Source organism: Xenopus laevis, chromosome 7L (assembly GCF_017654675.1).
Source record: "Xenopus laevis strain J_2021 chromosome 7L, Xenopus_laevis_v10.1, whole genome shotgun sequence".
Lineage (NCBI taxonomy): Eukaryota > Metazoa > Chordata > Amphibia > Anura > Pipidae > Xenopus > Xenopus laevis.
The window spans coordinates 55,127,217-55,142,485 of NC_054383.1; the positions used below are offsets into that span (position 1 = coordinate 55,127,217).

At 45.0% G+C, this 15,269-nt stretch overlaps 1 protein-coding gene across 1 annotated transcript in view; it reads left to right on the forward strand.

The window, feature by feature from the left end:
- The window catches only part of polr3a.L (polymerase (RNA) III (DNA directed) polypeptide A, 155kDa L homeolog), a 56,513-nt gene that overhangs the window by 10,018 nt on the left and 31,226 nt on the right, over nt 1–15,269 (forward strand). The window contains 2 exon segments of the mRNA NM_001086833.1: nt 12,870–13,024; nt 13,505–13,744. Of these exon segments, the coding sequence (NP_001080302.1) occupies nt 12,870–13,024; nt 13,505–13,744 (395 nt within the window).

Genomic DNA, 15,269 nt, shown 5'->3' on the forward strand with positions numbered 1-15,269 from the left:
ACCACATCGCGCGAGGGCAAGATGAGGAAAAAAGTTAGTTTCCACCGAGGGCAAGGCTTTTTCTTAAGGGTATTACAAATTACCGGCGGCTACATTGCCGGTAAATTTGTTATACCGGCCGGGTGGCAACCCTAGGCAGCAGGGGTTAAGACTGTGGGGGGGGGGGTGTTATGTAACATACTGACATAGTAAGATAAGTGGAAAAAGACACACACCCATCAAGTTCAACCTTTTAAGTCCATATATATAACCTGCCTAACTACTAGTTGATCCAAAGATAGGCAAAACACCCCATCTGAAGCCTCTCCAATTTGCCTCAGAGGGGGAAAAATTACTAACTAACTTCAAGAAGGCAGTCGGTCCAGTCCCTAGATCAACTTGTACTATAAAGCTATCTTCCATAACCTTGTATTCCCTCCCTTGCAAAAAAGCAATCCAACCCCTTCTTAAAGCTATCTAATGTATCAGCCTTTACGACTGATACAGGGAGAAAAGTCTACATCTTCACCGCTCTCGCTGTAAAAAAAAAAAAACAAAACAAAAAAACCCTTCTTCTGAATATTTAGCCGGAACCACATTTCTGCTAATCGGAATGGATGACCTTGTGTCGGCTGGAAAGACCTACTGGTTAATAAAGCATAAAGAGATGGTTCACCTTTAAAAAAAAAAAAAACTTTTAGTATGTTATAGAACAAGCAATTCTAAGGTTCAATAGGTTTTCATTATTTACGTTTTATAGTTACCGTATATACTCGAGTATAAGCCGACCCGAGTATAAGCCGAGGTAACTCATTTTACCTACGAAAACTGGGAAAACTTATTGACTCTAGTATAAGCCTAGACACAACTACAGCCCTGTCTCCCAGCAGCGCACATTCTGCCAAAGCGTATGGCAGAATATGGTATTGCCAAACGGATTACTGTGTGTGCATTGTCCCACTGTCCCACTACCATGTGCAGAGGGTGCTGTTTGATATTGCCATCACTGTTAATCTTTCGTATAACCAACAGAGGGTGCTGTGTGATATTGCAGTCACTGTTATTCTTTAATATAACCAACAGAGGGCGCACTGTTATTCTTTCATACAACCAACAGATGGCGCTGTGTGATATTGCAGTCACTGTTAATCTTTCATATAACCAACAGGGCGCACTGTTATTCTTTCATACAACCAACAGATGGCGCTGTGTGATATTGCAGTCACTGTTATTCTTTCATATAACCAACAGAGGGCGCACTGTTGGGATATTGCAGTCTCTCCCCAAGTGTACTGTTGGTATAGGAATGATTAAAAGTGACTGCAATCTCAGCTACTCGGGTCGGGTACCGCTGACCCGAGTATAAGCCGAGGTAGACTTTCTCAGCACATTTTGGATGCTGAAAAACTCGGCTTATACTCGGGTATATACGGTATGTCTTTCTTTTGATTCTTTGCAGCTTTCAAATGGGCATCGCTGTCCCCTTTTTTAAAAAAAAAAAAGCTCTGTAAGGCTACAAATGTATTGTTATTGCTACTTTTTATTACTGATCCTTCTATTCAGACTCTCACCTATTCATATTCCAGTCTTATTTAAATCAATGCATAGTTGCTAGGAGGATTAGGGCCCTAGTTACCAGATTGCTTAAAATGCTAATTAAAGAGCTGCTGAATAAAAAGCTAAATAACTCAAACCTTCAATAATAAAAAATTAAAACAAATTGCAAATTATCTACATCATACTAAAAGTTCTCAAAGGTGAACAGCCCCTTTAATATAAGATCACCTTATATTCATACATCGTTATAATATCACCCCTGTCAGGGCCCGGAGGCTTCGCTAGGATTTGCGACAAAGGAGGAAGCCGCAGGTTCCGAACACAGTTCATGGTATCCAAGGGGTTAAGCAGTAGAGTAGTCAATCCAGGCAAAGTTCAGTTCAGGCAGCAAGGTTTTTAGTCATTCTAACAGGCCGAGGTCAAGGTCAGAATTGGTATAACACACCCAGGAACACAAGTTGAACCTATAATCGGCAAGGTTCTGGCATCTTTTATAGGCAAATTTTCGCACAAAAACAAGCGTGATGATGTCACACGCTAACATTGACGCATGTGCGTTTTGATGCATTGGCGTCAGAATGTGCCACGTGTGTAGCCTGGGCGCTGCCATCTTGCCAATGGCGCCGGAGTGGAAAGGATCGCCGACTTACAGTACCCCCTTCCCTATGGGGGGGCCCTCAGGACCACCAGGATTAGGTTTTGAAGGGAATTGCTTGTTGAACCTCAGATTGAGAATAAGGGCATGAATGTCAGAATTCTTAATCCAGGAGCATTCCTCAGGACCAAACCCTCTCCATTCGACCAAATACTGTAAGGAGCCCCTGGAGATACGAGAATCCAAAATTCTCTTTAGTTCAAACTCCTGACAACCATCCACAAGTACAGGTGTAGGAGAAAAAGAAGCCTCTGAGATCACCGCTGGCTTGATGAGAGATACATGAAATACTTTTGGAATCCGCATCTCAAAAGGTAATTGGAGCCTAAAAGCTACAGGATTTATGATCTCAATTATAGACATCTGATGAAAATTGAAGAGGGATATTAAGGGCATTGCATAAAGATCTCCAAAATTTAGAAACAAACTGGGAACCTTTATTCAAAACCATTTCAGATGGAAATCTGTGGAGACGAAAAATATGCTGAATATAGCAAGTTCTATTGCTGTGGTTAGAGGTATAAAGTGTGCCATTTTACTGAATCTATCCATACCACCATGTAGCTCAGGAAGACGGGTAAATCCACAATAATGTCCTTGGCTAAATGGGTCCAGGTTCGAGAGGGTATGGGTAATGGTTGGAGCAGTCCCTTGGAGGCAGGGTGTCCGGATTTAGATGCAGCACATACAGTACAGGAAGACACAAAGTCCTTCACATCCTTCCGAATAGAGGGCCACCATACAAGGCGGGATAATAGATCCGTAGTCTTTCTAATTCCAGGGTGACTTGCTTGTTTGGAATTATGAGACTGATAGAGGACGGTGTAATGGAGATCCAGTGGTACACATGTCACTCTAACGGGAGTATTGGAGGGTGCTGAAGATTGTGCTGACAGGATTTGTGAAGCCATAGAAGGAAACCATGCAGCCACAGTTTTAGCTGGGGGGATAATGGGATTATTGTCCTTAATGCAAGGGTCTTCAGGAATGAAGCTTCTAGAAAGTTTTTCGGCCTACTTATTTCTGGAACCAGGACGAATAATGGTAATGATGAAGTTTAAACGGTGGGGGAAAAAGAGTGCCCACCAAGCCTGTTTGGGATTTAAACATTTGAGGGCTTGAATATATTCAAAATTTTTGTGATCAGTGAAGAGTGTCACTGGAACAGTAGATCCTTCTAACAAATGTCTTCATTCCTCCAGGGCTAATTTAACCACAAGAAGTTCCCGTTTCTAATGTAGTAATTTTGTTCAGGAGGAGATTTTTTTTTTTTTTTTTTTAGAGAAGGCGGCACAGGGATGTAAAGTAAACTTTGTCATCTCAGTGTAAGGCCCAAAGGCCTCAGAGGTAGTGAGGAGATAACAATGTCCAAGTTCGCAGTACAGATAAGGATGAGACGAGAGAATGGTCAAACAGGCAACAAGATCAGTCCAGGCAGAAGAGATTCAAGGTCGAGGAATTCAGGCAAAGGTCGGTACACGGATAACAAAGTTTTCACAAGATCACACCCAGGAGTAGCAAGCTAAAACCTATAATTGGGCACAGGTGAATTCCCAGAGCTCCTTAATATAGTCCCAGGTTTGGCGCCAATTTGGACGCATCGGCGTCATAACGTGCGCGCGGACGCGCTGGCGTCAGCGACCGACGCGCTGACGTGTGCGACTGACGCCGGCGCCCATTATTGACGCCGACGTCCGTTCCGTCGCCAGCGACCAATCAGATTGCGAGAAGAGGTCGTCATCATCCGACTGCGTCCGTGAGGAACCTGGGAGCCGCCATCTTGGCCACCATTTTGTAAACTGAATTTGGACTCCATTACAGTACCCCCCTCCCTAGGGGGGGCCTCAGGACCACCTGGGTTAGAAGGAAACTGCCGATGAAATTTTCGGACCAGGAGAGGAGCATGGACATCCGAACTTCTTACCCAGGAGCATTCCTCAGGGCCGAACCCCTTCCACTCAATGAGGTATTGTAGGGTACCCCTCGAAACCCGGGAGTCCAGGATTCTTTTCACCTCAAATTCCTGATGACCGTCCACCAGGACAGGAGCTGAGGAGGAAGAAGAAGAAGTACCTGCAGGTTTGAGCAAGGAGACATGGAAGGCGTTCGGAATCCGCATTTCCGGGGGAAGTTGTAAACGGACCGCCACCGGATTGATGACCTCAGCGATGGGGAAGGGACCAATAAACTTGGGACCAAGTTTAGGAGAGGGGACTTTGAGACGAATGTTCCGTGTAGACAGCCAAACCTTGTCACCGGGTGCATACGGAGGGGAAGGAATTCTTCTCTGATCAGCGAATTTCTTCTGGACCAAGGAACTTTTTTCCAGATTGACGACAGTGGCGTGCCAGATGGCCGACATGTGGGCAGCTTGGTCATTGGCGGCAGGGACATTGGTGAGTAATAAGTCCTGAGGAAAAGCCAAAGGATTAAGACCATACATACAGAAAAATGGAGATTTTCCAGAAGAAACATGTAAGGCATTATTATGCGCGAATTCAGCCCACGGAAGCAGATCAGCCCAATCGTCCTGGCACAAAGATACGTGGCATCGGAGGAATTGTTCAAGGGCCTGATTAACCCTCTCTGCCGCTCCATTAGACTGTGGGTGATAAGAAGAGGAAAACTGAAGAGAAACACCAAGGGCTTTACACAGGGACCTCCAAAACTTGGAAACGAATTGCGATCCACGGTCAGAGACAATTTCGGCAGGGAAACCGTGGAGGCGAAAAATGTGTTTAATAAACAGTGAGGAAAGTTCGGGAGCAGAGGGGAGTTTCCGAAGAGGAGTAAAATGTGCCACTTTGCTGAATCTATCAATGACCACCCAAATAACTGTGTAACCAGAGGAATTAGGGAGATCCACAATGAAGTCCATAGATAGATGAGTCCATGGGCGGGAAGGAATAGGTAGTGGTAGAAGTAACCCCTTGGGAGGGGAATGTCCAGACTTGGATACAGCACACACAGAGCAAGAAGAAACAAAGTCTTTGACATCTTTTCTTAAAGAAGGCCACCATACAAGACGAGACAGGAGTTCAGTGGTCTTTCTGATTCCCAGATGACCAGCCTGTTTGGAGCTGTGGGACTGAACCAGAATGGAATGACGAAGTTCAGGAGGGACAAAGGCAACACCAACAGGAGTTCCAACAGGAGCAGAAGATTGAACAGACAATAATTGAGAGGCCAAAGAGGGAAATAGAGCAGCGATGATCTTCGTAGGAGGCACAACGGATTCCGGTTCTGCAGAATTGAAATCTTCGAGAAGAAAAGTTCTGGAAAGAGCGTCCACCTTCTTGTTCCTAGCACCAGGCCGAAAGGTTAAAATGAAATTAAAGCGAGAGAAGAATAGTGCCCACCTAGCTTGACGAGGATTGAGGCGTTTGAGAGTCTGGATATATTCTAGATTTTTATGGTCTGTATAGATGGTCACAGGAACAGAAGAACCCTCCAGCAAATGTCTCCATTCTTCTAGAGCAAGCTTGACGGCCAGTAACTCACGATTTCCCACATCATAATTTTGTTCAGAAGAGGAGAATTTTTTTGAAAAGAAGGCACAGGGATGTAGTTTTCCATCAGAAGACGCTCTTTGAGACAAAATTGCTCCAGCACCGACATCTGAAGCATCCACTTCAATGAAGAATGGTTGGAGAGGTTCTGGGTGTCTGAGAATGGGAGCGGAAGAAAAAGAAGTTTTAAGAGTCTTGAATGCCTCCAAAGCTAAAGGTGACCAATGCTGAGGCTTACCCCCTTTTCGGATGAGGGAAAGAATGGGAGCAACCTTGGATGAAAACCCCTTAATGAATTGTCTGTAATAGTTGGCGAAGCCAATGAACCTTTGGATAGCTTTAACACTGGTGGGGAGAGGCCAGTCTTGGATAGCGGAAACTTTAGCAGGATCCATTCTGAAGCCTTGTTGAGAAATGATGTAACCAAGGAAAGAGATGGACGAAACTTCAAAGGAACACTTCTCCAACTTGGCGAATAAATTATTTCTCCGTAGACGGGAAAGGACTTCTTGGACTTGAAGACGGTGCTCAGCAAGGTTCTTGGAAAAAATAAGAATATCGTCCAAGTACACCACCACGTATTGACCCAACAAATCTCTGAAAATGTCATTTACAAATTCCTGAAAGACCGCGGGGGCGTTGCAGAGGCCGAATGGCATCACAAGATACTCGTAATGCCCGTCACGAGTGTTAAATGCGGTCTTCCACTCGTCTCCTTCTCTGACCCGGATTAAATTGTAAGCCCCACGAAGATCTAATTTGGTGAAAAGACAAGCCCCCTTAAGTTGGTCGAACAGTTCAGAGATGAGGGGAAGGGGATAACGATTTTTAATTGTAATTTTGTTTAAACCCCTATAGTCAATGCAGGGCCGCAAACCTCCATCTTTCTTTTCTACAAAGAAAAAGCCGGCTCCAGCCGGGGAAGAAGGACGAATAAAACCTCTTTGCAGATTCTCTTGGATGTATTCCTTCATGGCACGGGTTTCAGAAGGGGAAAGCGGATAGGTGCGGCCTCTGGGAGGCATGGTCCCAGGAAGAAGTTCGACGGGGCAATCATAGGGGCGATGGGGAGGCAGGACTTCGGCCGACTTTTTATTGAAGACATCAGAAAAGGCTTGGTAAACAGAGGGCAGAGAAGAATTTGGAGACACAGATGAAACTTTAATGATGGATTTGGTGGGTAAACAATTTTGTTGGCAGAAAGGACTCCAACGGGAGATTTGAGAAGAAGCCCAGTCTATTACTGGGTTGTGGGTATTCAACCAGGGCAGACCAAGCACAATGGGAGTGGAAGGACAGTCAATTAACAGAAAGGACAATCTTTCTAGATGCATGGTTCCCACAATAACAGAAAGTTCATCGGTGGAGTGAGAAATAATAGCAGAAGATAACGGTCGATCATCAATCGCCAAAGCACGAAGAGGAACAGCCAGAGATTGCAGGGGAATGGAGTGACTTTCAGCGAAGACTCTATCCATGAAATTCCCAGCTGCGCCGGAATCAAGGAAGGCTTCGGAAGAAATCGTCTGGGTTCCAAAACGAATCTGCACAGGAAGGAGGAAGCGTTGAGCAGAAGAATGGGGAGAAGGACCAATTCCACCCAGGTAAGTCTCCCCAGTCTTACCTAGGTGCTGGCGTTTCCCGGCTTCACTGGGCACTCATAGGCGAAGTGGGATTTTCCACCACAGTAGAGGCAAAGTCCAGCAGCCTTTCTCCGGAGCTTTTCCTGTTCGGTTAGACGGGCCCGTCCGATCTGCATAGGTTCTTCCGTAGGCAGGGAAGAAGAAGCAGAAGCCGCAGGAGTTGGGAGTTGGCGAAGGCAGGGTGGAAGCCGGATTGGGAAGGAAGGGTCTTTGAAAACGAGGAGCCAGAGTAGGTTGAAACCTGTGGAATCTCTTGGTTGGGGAGCGCTCTCTGTCGAGCTCAGCTTGGAACTCCCTCTGCCGAGTATCGACCTTTATGGCCAAGGTGACTAGATCTTCCCAGCGGGATGGAATTTCCCTGGACACCAGATCATTCTTTATACGTATCGCCAGGCCGTTGTAAAAGACAGCGTGATACCCGTCATTATTCCACGAAGTTTCTGCAACCAGGGTGCGAAATTCGATAGCGTACTCTGATACAGAGCGAGTTCCCTGTTGAAGATGGAACAGGCGTGCGGAAGCAGCTGTGGCACGACCCGGAGCATCAAACACAACACGAAGTTCGCGAACAAAGAGTCTGGCATTGTCAATAATAGGATCTTCCTTCTCCCATAGCGGTGAAGCCCACTCCAATGCCTTCCCTTGCAGGCGGGAGAATATGAAGCCCACCTTGGCACGTTCAGAGACGAATTGGCTGGGTGCGAGTGCAAAGTGGACCTCGCACTGGTTGATAAACCCGCGGCAAGCTTCGGGGTCACCACTGTAGAGTGGGGGAGCTGGAATGCAGGGCTCGGAGACCTGGAGTGGAGCCACGGGTACAGGTACAGGAACAGGATCAGCAGGTGTTGGGGCCGACAACTTTGCCAGTACAGTTTCCAGGGCCTGACAAAAATGAGACTGCTGTACCTCATAGGACTGCATCCGGGAAGCCAGACCACGAAGCGCTCCACCGACATCAGGTGGCGCTGGGTTTTCCTCCGAAGGGTCCATGGCCCAATTATAATGTAAGGCCCAAAGGCCTCAGAGGTAGTGAGGACCAAGGGAGGAGATAACAATGTCCAAGTTCGCAGTACAGATAAGGATGAGACGAGAGAATGGTCAAACAGGCAACAAGATCAGTCCAGGCAGAAGAGGTTCAAGGTCGAGGAATTCAGGCAAAGGTCGGTACACGGATAACAACGTTTTCACAAGATCACACCCAGGAGTAGCAAGCTAAAACCTATAATTGGGCACAGGTGAATTCCCAGAGCTCCTTAATATAGTCCCAGGTTTGGCGCCAATTTGGACGCATCGGCGTCATAACGTGCGCGCGGACGCGCTGGCGTCAGCGACCGACGCGCTGACGTGTGCGACTGACGCCGGCGCCCATTATTGACGTCCGTTCCGTCGCCGGTGACCAATCAGATTGCGAGAAGAGGTAGTCATCATCCGACTGCGTCCGTGAGGAACCTGGGAGCCGCCATCTTGGACGCCATCTTGGCCACCATTTTGTAAACTGAATTCGGACTCCATTACACTCAGCAGTATACGAATATACAGTGAGACGAGACGACGTGGCTCCAGCTAGTACATATCACAAAAAGGCACTTAAAAATACACAATAAATATGTGAACATGAAATGTGCAATATATAGGCAGAAATTGGATATATACATGTGTAAACCTTTAGAATTATGCAAATAAATGAACAGTTCACAAAGTTAAGTTCACAGTTCAGGTGTGTCTGGAATGTAGTGGGAGGACAGGCAGTTAGTTGAGGAGTCTGATAGCTTGCGGAAAAAAGCTTTCGCGCAGCCTCGTTGTTCGGGCTTTAATACTGTGAAAGCGTCTGCCGGATGGGAGCAGCGTGAACAGTCCGTGTGAGGGGTGTGTGGAGTCCAGTGCAATGCAGGAGGCCTTTCTTACACAGCGCTTGTGGAAGATGTCCTGCAGTGATGGAAGAGCCGCTCCAATGATGTTGCCAGCTGCTCTGACAGTCCGCTCTAGACTTTTCCGGTCAACAGAGCTGGCACTACTGTACCAGATGGAGATGCAGCTCGTCAGGACGCTCTCTATGGTGCCCCTGTAGAACACTGTGAGGGTGGGAGGCGGAAGGCTGGCCCGTTTCAGTCGTCTTAGGAAGTGAAGATGCTGCTGAGCCTTTTTGGTAATGGATGCGGTGTTGGTGGTCCAGGTGAGGTCATCAGCAGGGGCGTAACTACAGAGGAAGCAGACCCTGCGGCTGCAGGGGGGCCCAGGAGGTATAGGGGCCCCATGAGGCCCTAATTAATGAGCAATTTCAATATATATTGGTAAAAAAGGGCAACATGTGGTTATGTTGGGGGCCATAAAATGAATTTGCTGTGGGGCCCAGTAACATCTAGTTACGCCACTGGTCATCAGAGATGTGGACTCCCAGAAATTTGGTGTTCTTTACTGTCTCTACTGTGGAGCCGTTGATGTTGAGTGGTTTGTGAGCAGGGCAAGTTCTCCTGAAGCTGACTATCATCTCTTTCGTTTTATCCACATTCAGTGACAGGTTGTTCACTGCACCTGACTGCCAGCTGCTGAACCTCATCTCTGTACGCCGACTCGTCGTTGTGGTTGATGAGCCCCACCACAGTTGTGTCATCGGTGAACTTGATGATGTGGTTCGAGCTGTGTCTAGCTGTGCAGTCGTGTCAGCAATGTGTACAACAACAGGCTGAGAACATCCTTGAGGAGCTCCTGTGCTCAATCTGATGGTGCTGGAAACCTTGTCGCCGATACCAACAGACTGAGGCCTCTCTGACAGAAAGTCCAAGATCCAATTGCACAAAGATACTCAATCCGAGCTCTCTTAGTTTCCCACTCGGCTTTTGAGGGATGATGGTATTGAATGCTGAGCTAAAGTCTTTAAACAGCATTCTCACATAACTGTCTTTCTTGTCCAGATGAGTTGTTGAGAGGTGGAGTGCAGAAGATATGGCATCCTCAGTTGACCTTTTTGGCCGATATGCAAATTGTAGTGGGTCCATTGAGCGGGGGAGGGTGCTCTTGATGTGTGCCATCACAAGTCTCTCGAAGCATTTCATGATGACCGGGGTTAGTGCAACAGGGCGGTAGTCATTCAGGCAGGTTACTGAAGATTTCTTTGGCACTGGAACGATGGTGGTGGACTTGAAGCATGTGGGGATGATCATCTGGCTTAGCGATGTGTTGAAAATGTCAGTGAAGACTTCAGCCAGCTGATCAGCACAGTCTCTGAGCACACGACCAGGAATGTTGTCTGGTCCGGCAGCCTTTCGTGGATTGACCTTGGTTAAGGTTCGCCTCACGTCGGCCGTGGGTAGACAGATGACTTGGTCGGTGAGAGGAGGTGTGGCTTTCCTCACAGGCTCTTTGTTTAGCGCGTCAAACCATGCGTAGAACTTGTTCAGTTCCTCTGGGAGTGTGGTGTCTTTGTCGCTGCTGCTCCACGCAGGCTTGTTCTGTGTGACAGCCTGAAATGCCTTGCCATAAGTTGCGTGAGTCTTTTGCGTTGTCGAAATGATTTTGAATCTTCAGTGTGTACTCCTGCTTTGCTTGTCTGATGGTTTGAGAGGTTGGCCCTGGCTATTTTAAGAGCAACTCTGTCCCCTGATCAGAAAGCGGCATCTCTCTCTCTTAGCCGTGCACGAACCTTTGCTGTAAACCAGGGTTTTTCATTGGCTCTCGTGGTGACCGTTTTGGAGACCGTAACATCCTCTGTGCATTTGTTGATGTAGCAGGTCACAGAGTCTGTGTACTCCTCCAAGTTGATGGAGCCATTGTGGGTAGCAGCCTCCCTGAACATATTCCAATCTGTGCAGTAGAAACAGTCCTGAAGTGCTTCCACAGCTCCACTCGGCTGGACTGTGATGGTTTTTCTGGCTTGTTTTGTGCGTTTGAGCAGCGACGTGTATGTGGGTGATAACATCACTGTCCTGTGGTCGGAGGAACCTATGTAGGTGCGCGTGAAGGCTTTGTAGGTGCCGCGCATGTTTGTGTAGACTTTGTCCAAACAGTTCTCTCCCCTTGTGGCAAAGTTCACATGTTGAAAGAATTTGGGAAGCACTGACTTGAGGTTCGCGTGGTTGAAATCGCCAGCAACAACGATAAATCCGTCCGGGTGTGTTGTTTGAAGCTTGTTGATAACCTGGCACTAGGAGAGCTGTATGAGGCTAACATTTGAGCTAGGCGGCAAGTACACAGCTACCACTAGTACTGCAGTAAATTCCCTCGGCAGATAGGCCGACATTTAACAATTAAAAACTCCACTTGTGGTGAGCAGTGGCGAGTCACTTCAGCAGAATTCGTGCACCAGAGTTTGTTGATATAGATGCACAAACCACCACCTCCCAAAGAAGCGACTTCAATCGTGATCAACATCTCCAAAAAGGTACTGACACAACCTGAACTGAATCTATTACAGAAGGGTCTATCCTTTTTGTCCATCAACTAAGCTTGATACTTTTTCGTTAGACATTGACTTGCAACGGTTCTATAGACTTTTATGTTTAAAGGTTCAGTTCATGGACATGGACATTAGAGGGACCCAGACCAATATTGGAGCATTAACTCCACAACAATTTGATTTGTATAAAAAAAGTAAATATCTTCCCCCTACTTCATTCCATCCAGTGGAGACTTTTATATCTCTTATGTCTAGGGATATTAATCGCTTTATACAAGATCCTAAGGGGTTGAGAAATATGCGGTATCATAACAATTTAACTAAAATTGAACGGGACTCCCTTAAGGCATTAATGGGGGACAAGTGTGTGATATACAAACCTGCGTGTGCGTATATATGTGCATATATATGTGTGTGTGTGGATATAGATATAGAGTCAACTACAAGAGGTCCTCTGTACTCAACCCATTATCAATATATTTAAGACAGAGACATTTTGTGCATACTGCTACTAAAAAATGCCTTACCCTTTAAACAACACAGGGATTGTTTGTCCATATATTGCAATATATTTAAGCTGGCCAACTACGTCAAAGTCATCCCATATCTTGCCAGTCCTACGCTTAATTTTCATCTGATTCATTAAGAATTCAATTGCTTAATTATACATTTTACAAAGGGACTACGTTTTACCTGCAACTTACTAGCTGCTTTCAAAGTAAAACTCCCAAACTTGGCTGCCCTTTTATTAGACACCAGTGGAATCACCTGACTATAGCTGGGAAGGGTGGGAGTTTTACTTTGAAAGCAGCTAGTAAGTTGCAGGTAAAACTTAGTCCCTTTGTAAAATGTATAATTAAGCAATTGAATTCTTAATGAATCAGATGAAAATTAAGCGTAGGACTGGCCAGATATGGGATGACTTTGACGTAGTTGGCCAGCTTAAATATATTGCAATATATGGACAAACAATCCCTGTGTTGTTTAAAGTGTAAGGCATTTTTTAGTATATATAGATATAGATATAATTTTATCTATTTATTTATTTTGTAAGCAGAGACTTTACTTGATTGCTTATAATTACATGAAGGGATTAATGAAACCTTTCTTTTGCATCTGACTGTCCTCTACAGGACCCGTAAAGAAGTGTGGCTTACTAAAAATATTTCATGAGAAGTACAAAACCACTAAAAAGGTAGTGGACCCTATGGTGTCTCATTTTTTGCAGTCATTTGACACTGCCATAGAACACAACAAGGAAGTAGAGTCTTTACTCGGACGAGCGCAGGTGGGTGCCATTTTTTAAGTAGGTGCTGTATGACTTTTAAAGAACTATTAAAATGTCTACGAAAGTCTCCAAGCTGCTTTATTCCCACTGATGCAACTAAGGTAAGCAAGTGTTTTACTCTAATGCACACATGGTTAAGTAAGATAGAGGCACAGTGTTATTTTTTTCCAAAAAGGAGCACTAGACCAAGGGGAAAAAAAGTTTTTCATTGTGGGGTGCTAAACACATTTGTGCTCCTTCGTGAATATGGGTTTCTATGATTTAATATATACTGTAATCACATAACATCAGATATGTGATTTCCAGACATCTAGAGATTGTTTGGTCTTGGGGCAATTATCAGACCACATTGTGGCCTTTGGGGTTGTCTATAATGGCAATTAAACATTTATTTTTAGGCTCACATAGCTTTGTATTTTAATAGCTTAAAGGAGTATTATTTTTTCTTCTAATCTTTACACTATACCATTATCTTTTTAGGAGAATTTGAACCCATTAGTTGTATTGAATCTATTGAGGCGTATCCCAGCTGAGGACATTCCTTTACTGCTTATGAACCCAGAGGCTGGAAAACCTAGTGACCTTATCCTGACCCGCCTGCTTGTCCCCCCACTTTGCATACGCCCCTCTGTTGTGAGCGACCTTAAATCTGGCACCAATGAGGATGACCTAACTATGAAACTAACGGAGATCATCTTTTTAAATGATGTTATAAAGAAGGTGAGCAACTCTGATCTGGCACTTTTGCATCATTTTGTAAGATATTTTTATGGACAATATCAATATTAATATGAAATATTAATATTAGTCCATAATAATACAATAACTGTAGGTTCTAACGGGGAGGTTTGGCAAAGAAATGACATTCAACCAACTATATTACTCAAAAGAAGATTTATGTATAAAATCAAAACACACTAACACAATTACAGAAAATAATAAGCCATAATATGCACATAAGGAAAGGTACAAGGAAAAACCAACAATCTATAATTCAGAATGATATTTGCAATGCATATAGAAACAACCAGTGAGACAAATCAACAACTCTAACAAACAATAATCAATATCTACAGTATGTAAACAAGGAGAAAAAGGTTACAACTATTTCAAACTATATGCTCTAAACCCTCTTACACCTATAACCACACACACATAAGTAATAACTGTCAATGACAAAGACACTGAGACACTTACCAGTCCTTGGTCAGCACGTCAGTCTCTGGGCCTGCAGAGTTCCAGTTCAGAGGTGGGCCCCTGTACCAGAGGAAGTCTAGGAAGGGTTAAAATAGCTCAGGAGAAAGGAGGCAGTAAGTAGTTAATGAAAAAAGAAGTATTGCAGGCAGGAAAGGAGCAAGGTGTGTGAGGTGGATAGCAGAGGGAACTCACAGCTCGTTTACCTTATCTAGTAACCAGTAAAACAAACTAAGAAGGCAGCAAGGAGAGAAAGCTCCCCCCTCTAAAGGGAGATCAAACTTACAGAACTGCAGGAGCTTTGATAGTGTCTGTGGGAGGAGGGGCTGTTAGTGCAGCTGTAGAGCAGAACGTAGGAAAGTGAAAGTAATTGCTTCCCTGCAAACCATGTGACCGCTCTCCTCCAAACATCACACGCATGGGCAGAGAGGGGAGGGGGAGTGTACAGCTAGATTCTCATGTCGTAGTGCGACCTGGCTTTTCATTAAGAGTGGCTGCCTCCAAGCACACAGGTAATGCTGTGCCTGCTGTTAGAGCAGCACAGGATGAATGTGTAATGAGCAGAAATGGAAGCCCCCATGACAAAATACAAACTAAAATAACTTATGCTTGGATTTGTGGATTAACATTTTATTTGCCAGACAGTGTTTATGGATGTGTTTTTAATACAAATGAAAAAAAAAAAATTTTTTAAATGACGACAGATTCCCTTTAAGTCTATATATAACCTGCCTAATTAGTTGATCCAGAGGAGGGCAAAGAAACACCCATTTGAAGCCTCTTCAATTTGCCTCAGAATTTCACATCGTCACAGCTCCCTTCCGAATATTTAGATGGAAACCTCTTTCTTCTAATTGGATTGGGTGCCCTCTTGTCAGCTGGAAGGACCTATTGGTAAACAAAGCATTAAAGATGTTATTGTATGATCCCCTTATATATTTATATATAGTTATCATATCCCCCCCATTAGCTGAGATTTTCCATACCTTTTACCAACTTCGTTGCCCTTCTCTGGACCCTCTCTAATTCAGTAATGTCCTGTTTGAGCGCT